General features: G+C 45.8%; 1 protein-coding gene across 1 annotated transcript in view; it reads right to left on the bottom strand.

The window, feature by feature from the left end:
- Positions 1–20,483, bottom strand: part of FRMD7 (FERM domain containing 7) — a 443,576-nt gene extending 423,093 nt beyond the window's left edge. Inside the window, exon 1 of the mRNA XM_086966767.1 lies at positions 20,383–20,483. Within this exon, the coding sequence (XP_086822893.1) occupies positions 20,383–20,457 (75 nt within the window). The 5' untranslated portion in view covers positions 20,458–20,483. The remainder of the gene's footprint in view (positions 1–20,382) is intronic.
- Positions 20,484–23,616: the final 3,133 nt, after the last annotated feature.

Genomic DNA, 23,616 nt, shown 5'->3' with positions numbered 1-23,616 from the left:
AGATTGCAAATAAAAAGAGAGTGATGCTTTCCCTCCAAAATCCAAAATGACCAAAGGCTGAACAAAGCAGAGGGAGAAGTAATAGGAAAACGAAGTAGCTGCTGTGTAAACAGTAACTTCCCAGTATGTATGGCATTTTCCTTCTGTAATAAAAAAGAAAATGGCAAATGCATTTTTTACTAAAAAAGAAAGTACTCAAATGGTCCACTTGCGTAAAGGTTCAAATTCAATGTATTTTAAAATGTCTTTTTGAGTTGATTTTGGGTGCCTTAAAAGAATTGCTGCTCGCATTCTGAACTGCAGTTGTGTGCTCAAAAAATCACATGGATGGTTATCAGTCTGCTCGGGTAAAAATCAACCTGTACTGTATGTTGACCACCCATATAAAAAAAACTGCTGCTCGTGTTCAGAAAATGCTGCTAGCGTTCATGCAAAAAGTGTTGATCTCAAAGTTTCCGTGCTTCTCACATTATGATTTTCACCCGTAATTCTTAACAAGTGTGTAATAGCATAATATTGAACACTATCCATACTTTTTTAAAATGTGAAATTACAGAGTTTGCGACAAATTATGCCGACATAACGAAAATCTACTTTTAATCATGAAAATTCCATCTCTGACATCAGTGATGTAGTGCTGTTACGCTCTAGTTGATGCACGCACACGCACCCCTACATCCGCAGGCCAGGCGTGGCCTGCGGGGCTGAATAAAAGGGGGACGTGCGCTTGTGCACGGCACTTCCGACTGCCACGGTGTGTGAGCCTGAGCCGTTTGATGCTGCGCGTCCTGCCCCTGCGCACGCGACTGGGCATTAGCCAGGCCTCCATCCGGCAAAACACACACCAACACTACATTGGCGACGAGCGGAGGGGGCCCAACCCTCACCCGCACACCAGAGACTCGACGGAGCTGTCTGCACTTGTCTGCGGTGCCTACCGTGTATGCCTTGGCTGCTGCTCCTGCATCGTCGGAGCCGGCGTGCTCCTCTTCCCTGTTCCCCCCTGCTGGGGCCTGGCTCTCCTCCCCTCTGCTGCTCTGCGGGGGAAGTGCACACCACCGCAGGCCATCACCGCACCGCCCGCACCGCTAACGGCGACAGGTTGCCGTTTGCCACGCATCCCGCGTGGCCCGCGTTTCTGCCGTACCCGGCCATTCCTCACGCATCTCGCGTGTGCGGGGGGAAAGACGCCCTGCCAATTCTCACGCATCTCGCGTGCAACGCGTTTCTCGGCCTGCTGAGGCCTGGAGGACCCCGCTCGCTGCTGGAGTGGCATCTGCTGGAGCACGAGTGAGCTGGCAGGTGGTCACAGAGGGGCCACGTTTTCTCCTACCACTGACTGGCCGCAAGACACGGGGTGCAGGTGGAAGACGTCGCACTACTGCCACGAGGGTGCCGCAAAAGGAGGAGAAGAAGGGTAAAATAAAAAAAAATAGGTACACGCGCTGCCGCAGCCTGTGAGGGGACAAACCGAACCAGGGGCACTCCCTCACCACCCATAGAGGGTGTCACGCCGTGGGGGACGGCGATGCACCAGCGCCCGTCATCAACATCCCTTTCCTGCACGCTGCAGCCGGAGTACTGCCGCCCTTCAGCGAATCCATAGACCCGTCCACGGCCTCACCACGATGGAAAATTTGGCTTGAAAGATTAGAGAACTACTTCGTGGTTACGAGGGAAACGGATGACGCTGTGAAAAGGTCATTACTACTCCACTACGCAGGGGATGAGATCTTTAGACTTTTCAAACACCTTCCGAACACGGGCGCAGCCGACAGCTACACTGACGCCGTTGCCGCCCTCAGCGGCCATTTTGATCCCCAGTTGAATGTAGACTTTGAGGTATTCAAGTTGGGGCAAGCACGTCAACGTGACGGAGAGTCAATGGACCAGTTCCACACCCGCGTCAGGGAGCTAGCCAGTTCTACCGACAAGGACCAACCGAGGGCCATAAGAAGACAACTTATTCAAGGATGTCGGGATAAGACGCTAAGAGGACAAATCCTACGCAAACCAGGGATTTCTCTAGAAGACATCCTCATCCTGGCCAGATCCCACGAGCTCTCAGACGTCAGAGCGACGGCCATGGAACAGGCCCTACACAAAGCCCCCGTCAAAACGGAAACCGTCAAAGTGGAACGCGCAGACGCCGTGCGACCCCGACCACGTGGTCAGGCACAGAAAGGATACCGGAGAAACTCACCTCAAGCCCGTTGTGGATACTGCGGCCATGAACCCCACGCGGCCAAGGACTGCCCGGCCCAGGGAAAGACATGTGCGAACTGTGAGATTCCAAACCACTTCGCGTCAGTTTGCCGCAGGAAAAACCAGCCTAAGAATCCCATGAAGGCGTGGACACCCACAAAAGCCGTCCGCCAGTTGTCACTAACTGATCCGTCCCCGGAGAAGACGGAGAAACACTTACCCACGATCTACGATGATTCGGACTCGGAAGATGAGGAGGCATACGTCATCTCTTTCGCCCGAGAACTTAAGCAAAGACAACGGCCACAACCGACATGTGTGGTGCAAATGGGGCAAAACGAAGTGAAGGCCATCATTGACACGGGTGCCACCGTTAACGTCATGGCACTGCAACAGTTCAACAAGTTACGCCCACGGCCCGAGGTTCTACGATCCAAAACAAGAATCTTTGCCTATGGAGCGGACACACCGCTACCTCTCAAGGGAAAAATCATAATACCCATCAGGGCGGATGAGTCGGAAATCATGGCAACAGTCCACATAATTGACCGGGAAGCTGACACCCTGCAAAGCAGCCACACGGCAGAAGACTTAAAACTGATAGCGTTTGCTAATCGTATCCGTGCCCACCAAGTGGATGAACTGCTGGAGCGTTTTCCTGAACTATTCAGAGGACTAGGGTGTATAAAATGCGAACCCATCAAACTCCACATTGATAAATCTGTCTCCCCCACAGCACTGCGCCACCGCCGGATACCGTTCCACCTCCGCCCGCTGGTGGAGAAGGAACTTGAAAAACTTGAGAACCTTGGTGTCATCGAAAAGGTGACGGGACCCACCCCGTGGGTCTCGCCCATGGTCATCGTAGAAAAGCCCAAGCAGCCGGACGAAATTCGCCTGTGTATCGACATGCGATTGCCAAATACGGCCATCCGGAGGGAAAGACATCTAACGCCCACAATGAACGACATAGTGGCTAACGTAAACGGATCAAAATGGTTCTCGAAAATTGACCTCAATGCTGGATATCATCAATTACCCCTTGCCGAGGAAAGCCGCTTTATCACTACATTCAGCACTCATCTTGGCCTCCCGCGCTACAAACGTCTCAACTTTGGTATTTCCTCAGCGGCTGAGGTGTTCCAAAATACAATCAGAGAACTCCTATCTGGACTGCCGGGGGTAATTAATGTCAGTGACGACATTCTAATTCACTCTGCCACTGCGTCCGAGCACTACAAACACCTTCGAGATGTTCTGAAAAGACTGAGCACGTATGGAGCGACACTCCACAAGGACAAATGTCAATTCTTTCAATCCTCTATTGAATTCTTTGGCTACGTTTTTAACCAGGAAGGAATTCAGATTGACCCGAGAAAGTCCAAATCCATAAAGGACGCCCCAGCGCCAAAATCACCAACGGAGGTGAGAAGCTTTCTCAGGATGGCGACCTACTGTGGCCGGTTCATACCAGGCCTAGCCACCCGAAGCGAACCCCTACGAGCACTAACCAAAACAGACACCATGTGGCAGTGGGGCCCGAAAGAAAACGAAGCCTTCCAGGGGATCAAGGATGCTCTCCTGGAGAGTGCAACACTATCCTACTTCGACCCTGCAAAACGTACCGAGGTGATCGTTGACGCCAGCCCGGTAGGCCTGGGAGCGGTCCTGACCCATGAGCACGAGCCCGGCCAATGGACAGCACTAGCCTTTGCCAGCAAGGCTTTGACCCCAACCGAGACCGAGACCAGATACGCCCAAATTGAGCGAGAAGCTCTGGCAATCAAATGGGCCTGCAGCCACTTCCACCTATACTTACAAGGCCACTCGTTCGTCATGGTCACAGACCACCAGCCCTTGGTACCTCTCTTCAAAGGAACCGCCCCGCATCCACCACCACGCATTGAAAGATGGGTGATTCAACTTCAATCGTATGGAATGGAGGTGGTATATCGACCAGGGACCAAAAACCCTGCTGATTACCTGTCGCGTCACCCGCTACCACAAGAGCCTGTGTCCACCGATGACGACTGCGAGGAGTACGCCCAATGGGTAGCCCTGACCTCCTGTCCTCAATGCATGACCATTTCCGAAATCAAGGAAGCAGCCGCCGAGGACAATATCTACATGAGGTCACTGCAGGCCGTCCAGGAAGGGTCCTGGGCTAACTACTTACACCCTCCAAACACCTGGACCGCAGCAGATAAAGAGGCCCTCACGAAGATCTGGCATGTCCGACATGAACTCAGCGCCACGGAAGAGGGTGTGCTGTTAAGGGGATCACGCTTGGTGATACCGCAGAGCCTCAGGTACCGCGCCACACAACTTGCTCATGGTGGCCACCAAAGCACAACGAAAATGAAAGCGCGCATGCGGGAAAAGGTGTGGTTCCCTGAACTGGAAACCATGGTGGAAGACTATGTGAAGAGTTGCATGTCCTGCCAGTTAACGAGTAATCCCGAGCGACCGGCCCCGATAATCACCGAAGGAGCCTGCACGACCCCATGGGCTAAAGTCAGCATAGACTTTGGGAGCTTCCCGGGAGAAGGACACACGCTGGTGGCCATCGATTCATACTCCAAGTACCCGCTAGTCGAGAGAGTCACCTCCACGGCCTTCACGCACGTGGGGCCGGCACTAGAAAAGATGTTCTCTATGTTCGGATACCCTGAGTAAATACGGAGCGATAACGGACCACCATTCCAGGGAGCGGAGTTCGCCACCTTCCTGAAGATCCGGGGCATCATACACTGTCGCATTACACCTCAGTGGCCACAAGCCAACGGGGAGGCAGAAAGATTTATGCTGACCCTCAATAAGATGTTCCGGACAGAGACTGCATGACTTCTTACGGGAGTATCGAGGAACCCCTCACTGCACCACCCAGAGGAGCCCGTGGGCCCTCATGTTCCAAGGCCAACGCTGAGACCTCCTTCCTGCCGCCCCAGGGGCGGTGCCGGGTTTGAACAACATGGACGATACCCAGGAACGGAGACGACAAAACAACCAGCGAGCGAGCCGGCGCCGGAGAGCTACACCAAGGCGATTGTGCCAGGGAGCTCAAGTAGTCATACGAAATAGACGCCCTGGGGGAAAATTCCAGACCTACTACGAACCGGGCCCATGGACCGTAACAGCCACGAAAGGTACCAAGGTGACTGCAAGAAAAGAGGGAGAGGAAGTATCGAGGAACACGTCCTGGTTTAATGTGATATCTCCTGGGCCGAGACAAAATCTAGAAGCTACGGATGTAGACAGTGAGTCGCCCAGAGCTATGACACACGAGGATGAAGGCAACTCATCGGCAGGAACACGGGAGGCGATGCCTGAGCCAGGGTGCGGATCCCCAGCCACATCAACCCCCATCAGGGACCTGCCCCGCGCCATGGAACGCGGCCGAGGTAACGCCCCGAGATACAACCTGCGGCCCAATCCACCCCCAAGTCAGAAATTAAAAGACTACGCCTGTCAGCTGAGGCCCTGAAGCTACCACCAAGGGACACACAAGTACAGAGTGCCATGTTTAGAACTGTAAATCCTTTTGTGCCAAATGTTTGGACATTGTGCAAAATTTATATAGTTGGATAGGGATGTAGTGCTGTTACGCTCTAGTTGATGCACGCACACGCACCCCTACATCCGCAGGCCAGGCGTGGCCTGCGGGGCTGAATAAAAGGGGGACGTGCGCTCGTGCACAGCACTTTCGACTGCCATGGTGTATGAGCCTGAGTCGTTTGATGCTGCGCGTCCAGCCCCTGCGCACGCGACTGGGCATTAGCCAGGCCTCCATACGGCTAAACACACACCAACACTACAAGTGGCATTATTTAATATTTATATTAGACTTAACCCTTTTCCTGACGACATTTCGAAAGGAAGCACGATTGGGTCGCGTCTTCATGTGTATCATGGTTTGGAACCCGTGATTTTTGGTCTATTTCGCACTTGAAAGAGTAATTGATACTTTGTCACCGGGAAATACTTGGCTCGGGTTTGTTTCATTAACGCGAAGCACTTTTGCTTTCTTGCAATATAAAATCAAGTGGACACGGATTTGCCCATTCCCTTTCGCTGTTGTCTTTTTTCCATCACGGACACCCTGACGTCACATGTTAAGAGTGCCTCATACATGCCCTGAAGAACTCCATTTGTTTGGACGAAATGCATCAGCTGTTCATCACAACTTGAGAAGTTAATATTTTGAATAAATTAAGATTTGAAGAAAAATAACCTTCGACATAGATCTGATCATTTGTTGTGTGATAGTTTACAAAGTGGTGCACCATTTGCTCTTATTAAACTTAAGCTAAAAAATGATGTCTGCCATACTTTAGACATTTCATTTAGAGACACTACTGCACGAGTACAGCCACTCTTTCATGCCTAGAGTAGCTGGGGATTTTAACAGTACTTCTGAGCCTCTTAGTTCCTTCGGGGCCTTGGATGAGGAGGAGGATGCATCATTGGGCATTCTAAAGCTTTTAGCTCCTTCTTTGACATGATTGAATGCTCCAGGCTGCCACTTGGCATCTATTTCTCCAACACATATTTAAAGGGCATGCAATAGCTGCTCAATCTCTGATTTAAATGCATTCTCTACCTTTAAGAAGGCCAGAGGAGCTAGCAATATCAATTACATTATGCTCCATGTACGAACTCCTGATCAACATGGTAATAACTGATAGGCTAAAAAGTGGCCAAGAGCCCCCCTACATGACCCAGGAAGAGAGATTCCTTTAGTTCCTACTCTCAGGGGTCTACTACAGGAAGCCCTCTAAACAATTTTGATATTTCCTTGCCTAATAATCATATACGGGAAAATTGAAGGCTGTATTTCATTCCGAAATGCTACCTTTAATATATGATACAGTTGTAACTCATTTACAGGCAGTGGCTTCATTCAATAGTGATGCTTCCTTCTTGACCCATGAAGAACTATTCCCAATTTCTTTAAAAAATAAAAATAAAGAAGCAAGAAATGCAAGAATTCTAGCACCCAACTCAAATCTCAGGTTTTATCGCACCTCCCAGCAAGCACATGCAATTTTCTGGTAGACCTGAGGAATACAGTGTAAGGCAGTGTTACAAAACAACTTTGAAATTAAGCAAGGCGGATTTGAGCTTCATCAATGGTCAGAATTGCTGACAGCTGCTAATATTAAAGGGGCAGATCTACAAGGAAGTGCAGCTGTAGTGAAGGCAGGGCCCTGCTGCCACACATTGCTTTGTTATCATTGGCTTATTAGAAGTTAAATGCCATTTTGCCACTTTGCAGCTTTTGCACACGACACTACATGTAATTGTTGTTTTAAGTTAAACTGCTTAAGTTTCCTTCACATAAGAATGGTCTGTTTTGCGCATCCCTAGACTTACATCGCGACCTTAGTCTATACCCTGTGTGCAAAAGCCTTCAAGGTCAACATAACAATGTAGGCTGGTATTCAGATTGATCGGCCCACGCTCTAGACACAGCACGAACACAGCTGAAGCCAACTGAAATTATAGTGCCTTTAATATTGCACTGCATGCATGTTTCGGGCACTTGGAAGATAACCTTTTCCAGAAACAGAGAGCTTTGCTGATCCTGAGATGTGATTCACCTCTGCTGATATTGGATGTATGGGGTTCCACATTTAAGCCTTAGAGACCTTCTATTATTATAAAACCTAGTTCCTAGCAGGGGAGGGTGGTTCACAAGGCACTATAGGACCTGTTTCTACTATCATTATAACATGATTTCTCCCTTTGTGTTTTATAGAATTGTAACAATGCTGATCGTATTATTTCTAATCATATGCCTGCTTATGTTAGCCAAAATACTGCATCTTAGAGCACGTCGTTAAAATAAACATTTTAAACTTTTCTGTGTCTCTGATTACTTACGTTGTGGACTGGTATGAGAATAAAAACAAAAGAGTGTTCTTGATTCCCACCATTCCTGAGAGTACCCTAAGTCGCATGTTCTGAGTTGTCTAATCATTGGTAGCTTCGCTGTTGGACGGAGAGCTAATGAGACACTGGTGCTAGTCGGTTAGAGGTTCCTGGTACTGAGGTGAGTTTTTTGGTACACCACTATTCACTGAGGTCCTGGTTTCCTGTGCATAGTTCTCTGCATGAGCAGAATCCCAGCAACACCGCAACGTGGCACTGCAAGCCCAATGGCAGCGCCACGCTGCAGCACTTCCAAAGCACAGGAATGCAACATATTTAATGTTAATGTTAATGTTAAGTTGCTTTTAAAGCGCAATCATTCATCCTGGAAGGATATCACGGCGCTATGATTTATGCAGTAAGTGGTGGGCTAGAACATAAGTCATACAGAATTAGTCAGGTTTAGGGAAAAGAATAGTTTTAAATTTTTTTCTAAAGGTCACGTGGCAGTCCGTGAGTCTAAGATCCATGGGCAAATCGTTCCATCTGGTTGCGGTCAGATGGGAGAAGGCCCGCCCTCCCATCCTGGCTTTTTTAACTCGAGGAGTTGTCGCTCTTGCTATTGATTGAGAGCGAAGATTCCTGGTGGGTACATAAAACGTAATCCTGTTTTTTAGGATGTAGGGGCCGGTGTTGTACTGTACCCTATGTGTTATGCATTTCATTTTAAAGGAGGCTCTTTGCCTCATTGGAAACCAATGAAGATCTCTCAAGCAGCTCTTGGCCGAGTCATACTTTTTTCTGTTGCAGATTGCCTTTGCTGCCGCATTCTGCACTAATTGTAATTTTGTGAACAGGTAATCTGCCATGCCCACAAACAGGGAATTTCCATAGGCCAGCCTGCTCATTAGCAGTGACTGGACTAAAATCTTTCTGCACTCAGTGGGGATCCATGGAAAGACCCTTCTGAGCATTTTTAACAGTGCAAAGCCCTTGCCGCAGATTGTTGACACGTGGTATTTCATGGACAGAGTGTTATCAATGAGGACTCCTAGGTTCCTTGCTGTCAGTATGAGCTGGGGGGGTACCCAGGGCAACGGGCCACCAGCTGTTGTCCCAAAGCTGTTGTGATCCACCGAACAGGAGGACTTCTGACTTGTCTGCATTAAGCTTTAGACAATGACTGTACATCCAGCTCGATAGTTCAGTGAGACAGTTTAGCAGCCTATTTTTCGGATCCTCTTCTCCGTCTAGGTTTACCATTAGTTGGGTATCATCCGCATATGAGCAAATATTGATACCCCACTTTCTCCCTATATCTGCCAAAGATGATACATATATGTTGAATAATGTTGGACTTAGTGAGTCCCCCTGTGGGACCCCATATTTGATGTTCCGGAGGGGAGATGAGAAGTTGCCCAGACGCACGGATTGTGTTCTGTCTGAAAAAAAGGATTAGAGCCAGCCTAATGCTTTTTCCCGAATTCCCTTTGCCGCAATGGTTCCTAGTAGCAGTTTGTGTGGTACGGTATCAAACGCCGCTGAGAGGTCTAATAGTATCAGGGCGACTGTTTTCCCCCGATCCACCTGTGTTCTGATATTGTCCAGCACGGCCAAGAGTGTTGTCTCTGTGCTGTTATTTGCCCTGAAACCCATCTGGGAGACATCCAATAGGTTGTTAATTTCAAGGAAGTTAGAAAGCTGTCTATTTACCAGTTTTTCTAAAACTTTCGATAAATAGGGTAGTTGCGATATGGGCCGGTAATTCGCGGGGTTGTTAATGTCTGCACCAGCTTTTTTTTATCAATTGGGTGACTACAGCGTTTTTCCAAATTGTTGGGAATTCAGCCATTTTCAGTGAGATGTTGAGTACACGTGTCACTGCCGGACAGATTATCGGGGTTAGTTGCGAGAAAACGTGATGCGGGCAAAGATCCAACGGGGAGCCTGATTTGATTTCTAACATTACCTTGCTCACCTCTTCCTCCGAGAAGGGGCCAAAACTGGAACAACCTGCCTGTGGGGTGGGGAAGCCATATTGCCGGCGTGTTCCAGGTCATTATTGGAGAAAGAGGTATAGCTTTTGTCTATTTTCTCGCAAAAAAAAGTCGCTTATTTTATCACATCCTTCTTGTGATGGAGTCAGGTTAGACAAGAGATTTATAGGGCTGCAAAGTTCTTTCACTATTTTAAACAATTCCTTGGATGAATTTTTGTTGTCGGTTATTCTACGTGTAAAATATTCTTTTTTAGCTTTCCTGATGGCTTTATTGTAGATCTTGAGTTCCCTTTTATACACAGTTCGGGCGTCTTGGATTTTCATTAGTCTCCATTTATGTTCGCGTGTTGTGCATTTTCTCTTTTGTAACTTTAATTCAGGCCTGTACCGTTTTTCTGACAATGCTCGTCTGGGTTTGTGGTTGGGGCATAGCACTGAGCTGTGTTCCAGTGCATTCATAATGTTATTTTGCAGTTGGCCTATTTCATGATCGATAGAGGTTCCTACAGTGTTTGTGCGTTCGAAATGTTGTTGAAATTTCTCTACCGAGAACTTCTTCCAGCTCCTGGTTTTTGCTGCAGCCTCGGCCAGTGGTCTGGTGTTTTTGACGGGCAGATTGATGGTAAACTCGATCATGTAGTGATCTGTCCATGTCAGTGGTTTTATATCGTTAACGAGGATGGATCCTATGTTAGAAAACATAAGGTCCAACATATGTCCTGCTCTGTGAGTCGGTTGTTCAATTTTCTGGGTCAATTGTAGTATTTCCATGTCGTCTGCTAAGTGTTTGGCTAGTGGGTTGTTGCTATTGTCATAATGCATGTTAAAATCTCCTAGGATCAAAACGTTTTTGTTTTTGAGACAGACCGACATGATTTGTGCAAGGAACTGGGTGCTAAACTCTGACGTGGTCCCTGGCGGATTATAAATGATCATGCTGTCGAATAAAATGTTTGTGTGTATGGACACTGAAAATGCCATGGCTTCATGTTTGCCGACCTGTGTAATGGCCTCTTGTCTGCAGGTGAGGGATTCTTTGACTAGTATGGCTACCCCCCTCCTCTCTTATTTACTCTATTCAAGTTCAGTATTTTGTACTCTGCGGGGAGTGCTATCGCAATATCTGGGGTACTATGATTGTCCAGCCAAGTCTCTGTAATGAAGGCTAAATCAGGTTTGATTTCGTTCAAGGTGTCCCATATTTCGATTTACAAGAATATGTCACATCTCTGTGCTTCCCCCTGCGCTGGCTCACAAACTGCAGCCATGCGCTGGCACAGACACCCTTTCACCATGGTGCAAGGATGCCTGCATCGTGGGAAGATTGTTTTTTTGCAGGAAGGAGCACCTTCCTGCACAAAAACAATCACTACAGGCATGTTCCTCTTTCAATGCATGCTGTAGAATGCAGTATGCATTGAAAGAGGAAAAGACGAGGAGAAATGAAAACATTTCTCCTCGTTGTGCCTGGCTACTCCACCTCTAGGGTGGCATAGCATTCAGAGGCAAAAATTAAAAAGAAAAAAATATGCCCACTCATACAGGTGGCTGGCACATGCAGCCACATTCTTAAAATTAAATAAAAACACAGATCTGGCTAGTTTACTGGTGTTGTTTTATAAACAGCAACACTTTCATTTGTGCCATACATTTTATTATCATTATTTGAGAAGGAGACAAGAATAAACCAACACCTAACAACGATTCAAAGCTCAGGCAGCTATAATATTACAATGCCAGTTAGACTTTAAAAACAAACTTTAAAACAACAACGAGACAGAACATAAATGCCCATATAACTAGGCACCCACATTGCTGTCAAAGTAAATAGGTGGTATGTAAGGTTAATATAAAAAATAAAATGAAGAAGCACACTTTAAACGCTTTTGTCACTGAAGATAAAGGAACTGGTTTTAGGTGGACGTGAACAATATGCACAGGTTTGTGCAGTCATTCAAAGTGTAGGGAGTCAGTGGGAAAAGTGGGTTGACCCATTTGCCCATGCTGCATGCTGTGGTGGGTGGCAACAATATTTGACAATTTAACAGATCAATGGACAAAGCTTGCAGACTTTAAGGCCCTCATTATAAGTATATTTTGTATTAATTGTGCTGTAAAACAGGAGTCTAGTGAGACAGTTGATCCAGCGCGACACCTAATCAGGGAACACTACTCAATAACATCACATACCATTGGCACATACACATTCACCCAAATCCCTGATGCGCTGGGGGTCAAGTTTTAATGACGAAGTTCAGTTGTTTTTCATTATACAGGCTCATATTTGACACTTCTAAATACATAACTTGAACCTGCATATCAACTCTCTGTCCTCTGGTTGATGGACCATTAGTTGAGAAGTTGATGGTAATAATAGAACTATCTAACTATCCAGTTAGCTAAATAATCAAAGACTCACAATACCATTAATAACGTTTATCTCAAATAAATGTGAATAATTCTTGCTCATCGCATACTGGTTACAAATGCAAACAAAGAATCTCACAAGGAGAACGGTAAAACATCAGCAAAATGCAAACAGTGTCATACTCATCATCAAATGATTAATATGCACATGAAGGAGTGGATAGATGGGTAGACATAAGTTTCAGCAAATTAATGTGAAACAATATACGTATGACGAAGGTGATAGGATACATACGTTTCAGAGACAAAAATACATTTGCAAATGATTATGCAAAGTACGACGTTGTCGGAATTTGTTTTCCGTTTTCCAACGGACATGGGCAGAGATGCTGGATTGATGTAAGGTGTGGCTGGAAGTAATTCACAGTGCATATGTACTTCTTAGAGCTAAGGATGGTGAGCACCGGCAGGACCCGGGCCAATTACAGCTTGGTGTTATTAAAAAATACGTTAGAGCATTTTTAGTTTCCTCTTCTGTTGACATTGTCGGGGTTTGTTTTCCGTTTTGCCAGCGGGCATGGGCAGAGATGCTGGAGTTATGTAAGGTGTTGCTGGAAGTAAATCACAATACATATGCACTTGTTTCTGCACCAGCTTTTTAGAGCTAACGATGGTGAGCACCGGCAGGACCAGGGCCAATTAAAGCTGGTGTTATTAAAAATCCGTTAGAGCATTTTTAGTTTATTTTTCTGTTGGCGTTTTTGGGGTTTGTTTTCTGTTTTGCCAGTGGACATGGTCAGAGATCCTGGGGTCATGTAAGGTGTGGCTAGAAAGTAAATCACAGTGCATATGCACTTTTTAGAGCTAACAATGGTGAGCACGGCAGGACCTGAGCAAATTAAAGCTGGTGCTATTAAAAAATACATTAAAGCATTTTTAGTTTCCTTTTCTGTTGACGTTGTCGGGGTTTGTTTTCCGTTTTGCCAGCGGACATGGGCAGAGATGCTGGAGTCATATAAGGTGTGGCTGGGAGTAAATCGCAGTGCATATGCACTTTTTTCGGCACCAGCTTTTTAGAACTAACGATGGTGAGCACTGGCAAGACCCGGGCCAATTAAAGCTGGTGTTATTAAAAAGTAAGTTAGAACATTTGTAGTTTCTTTTTCTGTTGACGTTGTCGGGGTTTGCTTTCTGTTTTGCCAGCAGACATGGGCAGAGATGCTGGAGTCATGTACGGTGTGGCTGGAAGTAAATCACAGTGCATATGCACTTTTTAGAGCTAGCAATGTTGAGCACTGGCAGGATCTCGCTAATTAAAGCTGGTGTTATTAAAAAATATGGTAGAGCATTTTTAGTTTCCTTTTCTGTTGACGTTGTCAGGGTTTGTTTTCCGTTTTGCCAGCGAACATGGGCAAAGATGCTGGAGTCATGTACGGTGTGGCTGGATGTAAATTGCAGTGCATATGCACTTTTTAGAGCATCCGTCAGCAGTGAGAAAGTGCCCAGAGTCCTAACACCAGCAAAAACGAAGTCCAGAACACAGTTAAAACCAGGATGTCAGAGGCAAAAAGACAGGGACAACCTTGCTAAAAGATGCCAGATCTAACAAAATGTCCATTGGGTCATCTGACGTCAGCCTGTGAGGGGTCAGACCCTTTCAAGTAAATTAAATTCTAGGGAACTGCCCAAATAGTCCTCCAGTCAGGAGAACAGAAATTCCCTCCCTACACCCAGGTCTTTGTCTCTGCTCACACCGCATCCAGTGCTTAAGCGCTCAGAGGGCTGCAGCTGGAGGCTAATGCGAATTAGCCTTCAGAGACTTTAGGCAGAGAAAAAGTTAGCTTTCAAAAAGTACCATTTCCTTAATATTTATTTAAAATTGGACTTCACTAGTGAATGGGTCTTTTAATCAATATTACAAAGAGTCCAATAAATACATTGCTAGGTGTTTTTCCAGACAGAGATGGCATTATTGAATGTAATAGTGCTTCCCAGTGTTTCTCAATGAACAGTCAGCCTTGCTATAGTGTTCTAGTTACTTTAGAGACAGGTTCAACATTAACTCTCTCCATGTTCTACTTTAAATAACATGCATTCAGCCTAATGGCTATAATGCCTACTTAGATGTGAGTTTTAATATTTAAAAGGAGTGTTTAGACCTGTCAGAATGGTATATTTTGGCAAGTAAAATGACACTTTTCAAACTGCTACAGCCAGGCTATGATTGTGGTCCTGAGACCATGTTTGCAATGCCATTGTAGTGGATGGCCCAGTAGGTGCTACAGTCCACCAGTGAGATTTACCTTACAGTCCCTGGGTACACCGTGTATATGTAATATGGAATTACAGGTACGTTAAATATGTCAATTGAGATTATTGCAATTTAAACATGTTAAAAGTGGGAGCACAGGCACTTTACTACTTGTTAACATGAGTAAAGTGCACAGAGATCAACAGCAAGCAAAGATAGATAGTGCACAAATCTGCTGCAAATGGAATGGAAGTCACTATTCGAATTGCAGGGTGGATTTCAGTGTGGATTAAATCTCTTCACAATGAAATGGTCGGAGGGGAGACGCCGGGTATTTCTTCGCCGTACGTCTCCGCCGGGTCTCCTAATGGAAGTCACTTCCATTAGGAGACCCGGCGGAGACGTACAGAGAAGAAATACCCATTTGTGAATGCAAATAATTCATATAAAGTAACTGGAAATACCCAATATGGTTTGGATTTGTTTCTTTTATTTATTTGTTTAATTTGTTTAACCTTTTTGGCTTTTGGCTCTTTTTGACTCTGATTGAACCTTTGGGAAAGAAATAGAGTATTGACTATTGAGTAGAATGTGATAAAAAGCTTGTTCGAACCCGACAGGACCGCTGTTGTTATACATTATCATTGCCCAGGTTCTGAGGGATACAAGGTTACCCCATTGTGACTTACTATTGGTAGAGGAGGGAGCGGATGTCGTCGGTGGCGGCGAGTAGGGCTGTCTCAGTGCTATGGTTGCTTCAGAATCCGGTTTGGGAATGGTCGAGGATGGCATTGTCTTCGATAAATCTCGTCAGTTCTGCGTTGACTGTCGTCTTGGTGACTTTAGCTGCAAAAGGGAGGAGCGAGATGGGCTGGTAGTTTTTGAGGTCAGTCAGGTCCGCCGAGGGCTTCTTGAGCAAGGGCCTGACTTCTGCACGTTGCCAGTCATCAGGGAAGTAGCCGGTCTCGAAGCTGGTGTTGATGGTGCACTGCAACATGGGTGCGATAGTGGTCGTGGTATTGTGGTATATGTGGGGTGGGCAGGGGTCTGTAGGGGCCCTGGAGAGGATGCTTTTCATGGTCGTAGCAGTCTCCTCTGTTGTGATCGGTGTCCAGGCAGAGATGGTGGTATGGCTGGCAGTGCCGCTGGGTGGCGGACTGCGGGGTTGGAAGTGTAGTCGTTGAAGTTGTCATAGAGGTTCTTTATCTTTAGGTAGAAGTAGGATCCGAGTTTGTCGCAGAGGTCCTGGGAGGGGGTGATGTCTGTGGCTTCGCTACGGGGTTTGGTGAATTCCTGGATGAAGCTGAAGAGTTCCTTGGAGTTGCTGGCATTGGCGAGGATTCTGTTGTGGATGAAGGTCCTTTTGGTGGTTCTGATGCATTGATGGTATTCCGTCATAGCGACCTTGAAGGTGGTGCAGTTATCGGGTGTCTTGCTGTTTCTCCAGGTCTTCTCCAGGTGTCTGCAGGTCCATCTGGTTTCTTGGAGATCGGTGGTGAACCAGGCGGGTTTCCTGGGGCTTTGCTTGTCGGGGTTGCCCAGCGGAGAGAGTTTGTCAATGTAGATGGCGATCCAGGAGTGGAATTCTGTGGCAGCGAGGTTGGCATTGGTTGCAGCAGGGGGTGGGGTGTTGCCATTGAGGGTGGAGTTGAGTTGCTCCTCTGTGACTCTGCTCCAGTTCCTACGTGGGGGTGCGGAGCAGGTTTGGGTGGCTTGGGTTTGTTGACAAGGAAGTGTACGCAGTGGTGGTCAGTCCAGGGGGGCTAAGAGGTATGGCTGAAGTGGAGGCTGTTGCCTTCAGAGAAGATGGGGTCGAGAGTGTGTCCTGCCTTGTGGGTCAGTGGGGTGACGAGTTGTTTCAGTCTGATGTTGGTGAGGATGTAGCGTAGGGCGGCGGTGTTGGGGTCGTTGAGGTTGTCGAGGTGGAAGTTCAGGTCTCCGATGAGTATGTAGTCCGTGGTGGCGATGGCGTGGGGTGCGATGAAGTGGGTGATGATGTCGATGAAGAGTGCTAGGGCCGGGGGTCTGTAGGTAAGGGTGCCGTGGAGTGTGGAGTTAGAGCTGGTCTAAATCTGGAAGTGAAGGTGCTCGGCGGCGGGGACGTTTCCCTAGAGGTGGTGAGGCGGAGGGAGTTTTTGTGCACAATGGCGATGCGTACTCCCGGGTGGTTGTGACGGTCCTTCCTCTGGATAGTGTACCCATCTGGGATGGCGATGGCGATGTCAGGGGTCGAGGAGGGGCTGGCTCAGGTGTCCATGAAGAAGGTAACGTCGGGAGAGAGCGAATCCAGAAGATTCCAGATTGCCACAGCGTGCTGGTGCAGGGAGCGCACGATGAGGAGGATGCATTCTAGGGTGTCAGGGTGTTGGTGGCCGGAGCGATAGCGAAGGTCTGGCGGCAGTGGCGGCAGGAGAACTGGCCATGGGTCGTGTTAGGCTTAGCTTTCTGGCAGTTGTTGTTTCATCCGTGGTTGAGTGTGAGGAGGGCAGCTGTGTTGTAGCGAGGGATGGTCCAAGATCCACGGTCCCTGGTGCTGGTCGCGGTCAGGTCGCGGACATGCGCAGACGGGCTGCCTTTGCCGCGCCTTCAAGTGCGCTAGTGCGTGCCTCCTGCGAGCGTCTGCTGCACTGCCATTAAGTAGGGGAGGGACGAGCAGCTGGGAGGCAGGAACGGGTGTGGGAAAGGGAGGGCCCTAGGGGCAGTAGCAGCAGGAAGGGGGAAGAGGGAAAAACAGAGCAGGCACAAGGGGCAGATGCAGGCACAAAACTAAAAAAAAATTCCAAACATTTACAAAGCACAGCTGACCCACCAGGGAAATGGGATCAGGCAGAGGCAGGAACGGGCACACACAGAGGTGACCTGGCAGACAGCGGCCTCAAACACCTCCCAGGAAGAGGCTGGAAGGCTCAGCAGAGGTGTAGGTGGAGCGGAGCTGCTGGGGAGAGAGCAGGGCTAAGACCGAGGGTCAGAGGTCTTACTCTGATAGTATCTGTTTGAGTTAAGTACTGAGTAAGGTGACTTTGGGTTACAATTAAGGTCTCCTCCTAAGACTGGTAATAAGTGGTATAACATGGGGTGGAGCCAAGAACTGAGGGAAGCTCTTCTATGAAGGTCTTATTAGAGAGAAATACAGCGTGATGATAAGAAGTCTCAAGGGGGCTGGTGAAGTTACCGTAACATTTGTAAATCAGAATAGGAATGGACCAGAAGTGAGATTTCACAAGTATTCTGAAGCCACCAGCTAAACGTGAGGTTCTGGGGAAAAAATAATAAGGCTTGGGTAGTAAGAAAGGCTGCTGGTTGGCTGTGTCTTTCAGAAATCTATGCTTACAAAATTGCAATATATAGATGAGGATATGTGAGTAGCATTTAGTAATTTCAATATGTTTTTGTAAATGGAACAGCTATTCCAAGAACAGCAAAATAGAGACTCTGTTTCGTATTGGATCTTGAATATTTAGTCATTATTAGGAAGATAGATTGGAATGTTTGTAGAGAATTATCTTGACTCATACACTTAGTGATCAGTGGTCAGGCACGTGCCTTAAGTCATATACGAGCATGTTTACGAATGGTACAGAGCACACTAATGGTGTATTGAGCTGGGTAGTCAGTGAGACTAGTAATAATAACCATAATGTAGGGCAGAGTCATCAGGTATATCAGAAAACTCAGGCAGTTCAATTGCAATTCTAGGTAGGAAATCAGGTTATTGGTTTTAATGGTGCAAAAAGCAGTACTAAAGGTTATATGTCAAAAGACGAGAATACCACAGAAAAGAGTAGAGTGATAAACAGGCAAAGCAGTGACTGCTCTTATCATAAAGATAAAATAGACAAACCGGGGCCCAGGTAAGGAGTGAATATGCAGTAGGCTACCAATCATAATTGGGTCAATAACAGCATAGATAACGAAAACCATATTAATCAAGTAGATATAAAGTTGAAATTGGGCACGAAATTAGCTGGCGGAGCTGATAAGGATTAGCAGGCCAAACGTTCACCATCGTGAATGCAATTTTTGTGTCTCACCAGAGTACCTCTATCCAATATGGTGGATCTAGAAAATCGAAAAAGTTCAAAGCTAAAGTCCTGGACCAAGGTGTGGTGGCATATATATCCCAGTGGTAAAGCATCCGCAGTGACGCTGAAAACCATTGTTGTCACACTCAGAGCTTATGGTGCCATAATCAATGTGTTCAGCGGGAGCGGACAACAATGTATCCGGCGACTTTCAGGGACTTTCATTGAATCATCATTGGACCTTGACCCGCTGGAAGACTTTGATCTCCCAGACTAAAAACGTTGGTGTGACTCGGCTCACTTGGTGTATCTGACCTCTATACCATCACAGTCAGCCTGACATTCTGCCTATGTCCCAGCCAACCATGAGTTGATATTTTACATTGGTGCTTTGCTTTTTAAAGGCACTTGTTCCATTAACATATTAAAGGTTCATGATTCTGGTTTTCTTTATCCGATTTTAATAATTTTGGTGGAATGTTATTTCTAATTTTATTTTTCTAAATTGTTTTGGGAATTTTATTGCATTTTCTCGACTTAATATTGTTGGTACTGCGCATTTATCTGGCACATTGCCTGCTGCTTGTGCCACAGCTACCAGGGGACGAGCAGCGATTCTGGTTTTAACTTAACCAGAGTATGCTAAATGCCAGTATGTATCACCTTATAACAAGCCTGTGGTTGTGTAGAATGTGTCTCGTTTGTACAGTGATGAAACCGGATAAACGTTACTCTGGAAATTCACAGTCTTGCAGGGCTGGGCAGGAAATGTCTGGGTGGTAGACAAATGGTCAAAGTTACTTTAAAGCCTGGGCCAAGAGGTAACTGTGATGGGTAGTAAATATTATTAGCTTGATACGAAGCTTTATAACTCAATTCTATTACTAAGAAGTGCAAATAGCAGGTGTTATTATACAAACCTTTCATCAGGGCTGCTATGCCTTCAGGCAGGACAGAAGAAACATTTCACAGCGGGGTTACAATGAGCAAATCACCTCCTAGGCAGATTCAGAGGTCACATGCTTTATGCCGGTGGCAGGATCAAGAGAGACTAAAGACAATTTGTATTTTTCCATGACAACAGCTGTGTGTACTTTTATCAGCGCAGGCGCTGCAGTTGCTTCTGGGGTGTGACTGAGCAGCACAGCTGCATTCTGCTCCTCGTGGTGGCTCGCACTGATAATCCCAGGGCTCTAACTGCACCAAACTGGCTTCTAACGGGACAGTCCCAGTTCCACCGAGAACGGGTCCAGAATGCTGATCCAGGCATCACATTACTCCCAGAATGCTGTTCTCAGGGCCCAGCACTGCTGTGGTACACATTATCTAGACTTCAAACACTGCATGCAATCCGCGTATTAAGACATTTGACCACATAACTGCATATTTGTGACTTTTTATTCTTTTTATTTGTTGTCTCTCAGAAATTTACATTTTGTTCCTATACTTCAAACACTGATGTCCATATTTCCCACTTTCCTATGCATCTAGTAAATATATTCTAGGCTTGCGTGTCCTTAATTCTTTTGCCGGCATACTTGAAGGTTTCCTATAACCACATCATTAGTATGTTAATTGTTGCGATGTCTTGGCTGGGCTTTTCCTCCCAACACTACAAAAATCTGACACAAACATTGTCATTATTCAGAAGAAGGAAACACACTTACATTACGACCACAGTGGTTCCTGAATTCTAGTCCAAAATATTCCTTCTCTGAAAGGTTCAGTTGACTGCAGCTCATAGTAAACAGTTCATTTCCTCGAGCTTTTTGCTGAAATAAATTAGTAAAATAACAATAAGAAACAATTCTCTTGATGGTGCAAAAGCAATTGAATAACAACGTCACTGGTACAGTCGTGTGTGTAAAATTTCAAAAATGCTCATTTTTAATAGAATTAATAAACAACGGTTTCTTTGAACTTCCCGGAACAAAGACAGTCAAGTCACTTGTTCAAAAACTTATTTAAAAAAAAGAGTTAACTGTACTTGCGAAGCCACTGTAAAACTGCTGTTTTTCAGAATGATTCATTTTAGAGATGGAGACTTAGCAGTTGTTTTCTGTATGTTCAAGTGTGTTCTATTTTTATTTGTTACCACTGTGCAACAACTGTTGGTAGTAGAATTTAAGTATTTCATATTATTGAGAATACCATACAACTCATGGTTTAAAACTGTCTATTCTAACCCACATCAGACAACTTGGATTTAAAAGTCTCATATTATGTTTGCATGAGTTATTTTTTATTGTTACTACATCAAAGATGTTGCCACTCAGGAACTCAAAATTCAAATTCAAAAGCTTTATTCGACAGCAAGTCATAAAAGCAATTTACATCCTACCTCTACACAATAAATACTAAACCTACAATTCATATAAATCATTATATTTAAAACAAACATTAAACACTTTGTGCTGTCACTTCGAATACATAATATAAAATATTCCATCTAGAATTATTATAACATATGTAAAAACTATGATTACAATAATTCATTTGGCTACATCAAGTAATTGTAAGCCACGGGTGCGAATAGTCCAGGCCCATCCTAAGAATTTTGCAACAGCGATCGCAAAGTAAGGTGTACAATCTGTTTCCAATATTCTAAGCGCCTCTGTGTGTCTACGCGTCCCTAGGTTAAGACACACTGGTTTTATCCATTTACGGCTTGGGCAGTCATAGAGAGGGCAAGCAAACAGTAAATGGGAAACATTCTCTTTTAGATCTTTGCAATAATGGCAGTTCTCATCCCGGTTTGCAGACCAGTTTTGTGTAAATGCGTTTAAGGGAAGAGTTCCAATTCTAAATTGGAAATACAGTTTTCTATCAAACGGCTTTTCAATGGTATCCCAGTAGGATTCACATGATGGTACTGTTTTGATGTCAAGGAAACGTCGGGTTAGTTTGGAGTTGGATCCAATACAAGAAGCAGATGATCAAACCATATCCCAATACATTTTCTTCAAGATAAAATTTGATGGAAAACATGATGCATTGGTGTTAGCCCATAGATGATCAAGATCCAGATTGGATAATAGGCCCAGAATTCTTTAAGCCACAAGATGGTATGAAAGCGGTCAGCGTTGATAATGTCCGCTAGCGCGGCAGCATAATGAGCTAGTTCCGGGGTAGTCATTATCCGTCTCCAATATAACAGAGGGCGTAGGCGAGCTAGGTCCTCTATACTTTTCCTGCCAAGATCGAACAGCAGGGGAACAGTAGGAGTACTTTGTGGTGCCCCAACTAGGCGCCGCAAGAACCTATTCTCTGCCAATGACAAGTCCTTCAAATTAGAGAATCCCCATAACTCCGATCCATACAGTGAGGCACTTATCACCTTCATGTTGTAAATCTCTAAGGCAGGAGTGATTGGTTTAGTCATTGAGGCTCTATGTTTAAGCGCTACCACACCTGCTAGTTGGTGGAATTTTAAAATTGCCATATCAATGTGACTATTCCATATCATATTACCCTGAAGGGATATTCCTAGACCGCGGATCTGACAAAACTCACCAAAAGCATTAGCTGCCTTCTGAAGCCCACTTGGAGTTCGTGATACTATCAGCGTATCGTCCGCAAACATGAGGACTGGCACACGAGCTCCTGCTAGTACTGGTGCATCGATTGGGAACCTTCTTAGGTGATCCACAATACCATTAATGTATATGGAAAACAGTGTAGGGGCCAGGACACATCCCTGTCTGACCCCACGTTCCACAGGGAAAGAATCAGTCACTTCTCCCTGTGCCCCCACCTATTTTTTTGTGCTGAATCTATAAGACTGATGGGTCTATAATTACTGGGTAGCGTTTTGTCGCCCTTTTTAAAAACTGGAATTATTTCTGCACCCTTCCAAGAAGTGGGTATAGGTGCACCCTGAGCCATAGAATTGGCTAGCCATGAAAAGTACTGACACCATGATTCCCTATCACTTAAAAACACATCAGCAGGGATACCATCCATGCCTGGCGCTCTTCCCCCTGTCACACAGTCTAATGCAATGCTGACATCTTTTATAGTAAATACTTGGCAGCTGTAGAAGACCCTGGGGGGTAGGGGATAACAATCTGCAGCTAAGTTACAGGAGTACTGAGGCTTGAAAAAATCTATCCACTGATTTTTGGGAACATTATTTTGAGGAGCTTCTGCTGACCCTCCTCTGTCCCACTTAACGATTGCCCAAAATTGTTTGTGATTTTTGGCGGCACAAGCAGATTTGAAGTCACGCCAATGATCTTCGTCCCACTGTTTCTTAGCTTTTTTTTGGGCTAACCTATATATATCCCTGGCCTTCCTTACTCCTATGATATTCCTAGACCTAAGCTCGGTGCCTAGATTCTGGCGGGCTATTCTACAAGATTGATCATACCATCCTAACTTAGGAGGCTTTTTCATAGCCTTACTTTGCACTATTGTTTTCAAAAAGAACCCCTGAAGTCTAGTAAAGAAATTAGGGTAGGACTCAGCCATAATTTCAGGGAAATTTGGTTTATCGCTATGTGGTTTCAAAATGCTTACTTCCTCAGCCACCACTCTCTTGAGATCCTCAATCTGCTTAGGGTCTTCTACCAATCTGCCCCATTTCTCATGGCGCTGATTGTTTGAGGAAACTATATCTAAGGTCACCTTGCCACTCCCAAGGCTTGTTTCTCTCACCCCTAGCTTAATTTGAAAATCCATGCAGAGTGGATTGTGATCACTTTCAATTCTACTTTTTACAAACATATCTTGGAGCCTATGCCAGTCCCTAATATCCACAAGAAAGTAATCTATTCGGCTGGTTGCCCTTCCATTATCAAATGTATTATTCCCTTGACGATCAGATGGGGTGCGGCCATTTGCTGCTCTAAGTCCCCTTGCTAAGCATAAACTCTTTATTTGGATGGCCACAGCAGACCATC

Source organism: Lissotriton vulgaris, chromosome 4_1 (assembly GCF_964263255.1).
Source record: "Lissotriton vulgaris chromosome 4_1, aLisVul1.2, whole genome shotgun sequence".
In the NCBI taxonomy this organism is placed as follows: Eukaryota; Metazoa; Chordata; class Amphibia; order Caudata; family Salamandridae; genus Lissotriton; species Lissotriton vulgaris.
Note: the sequence above shows the minus strand (reverse complement) of the source record. Positions and strands in the feature narration are given on the sequence as shown.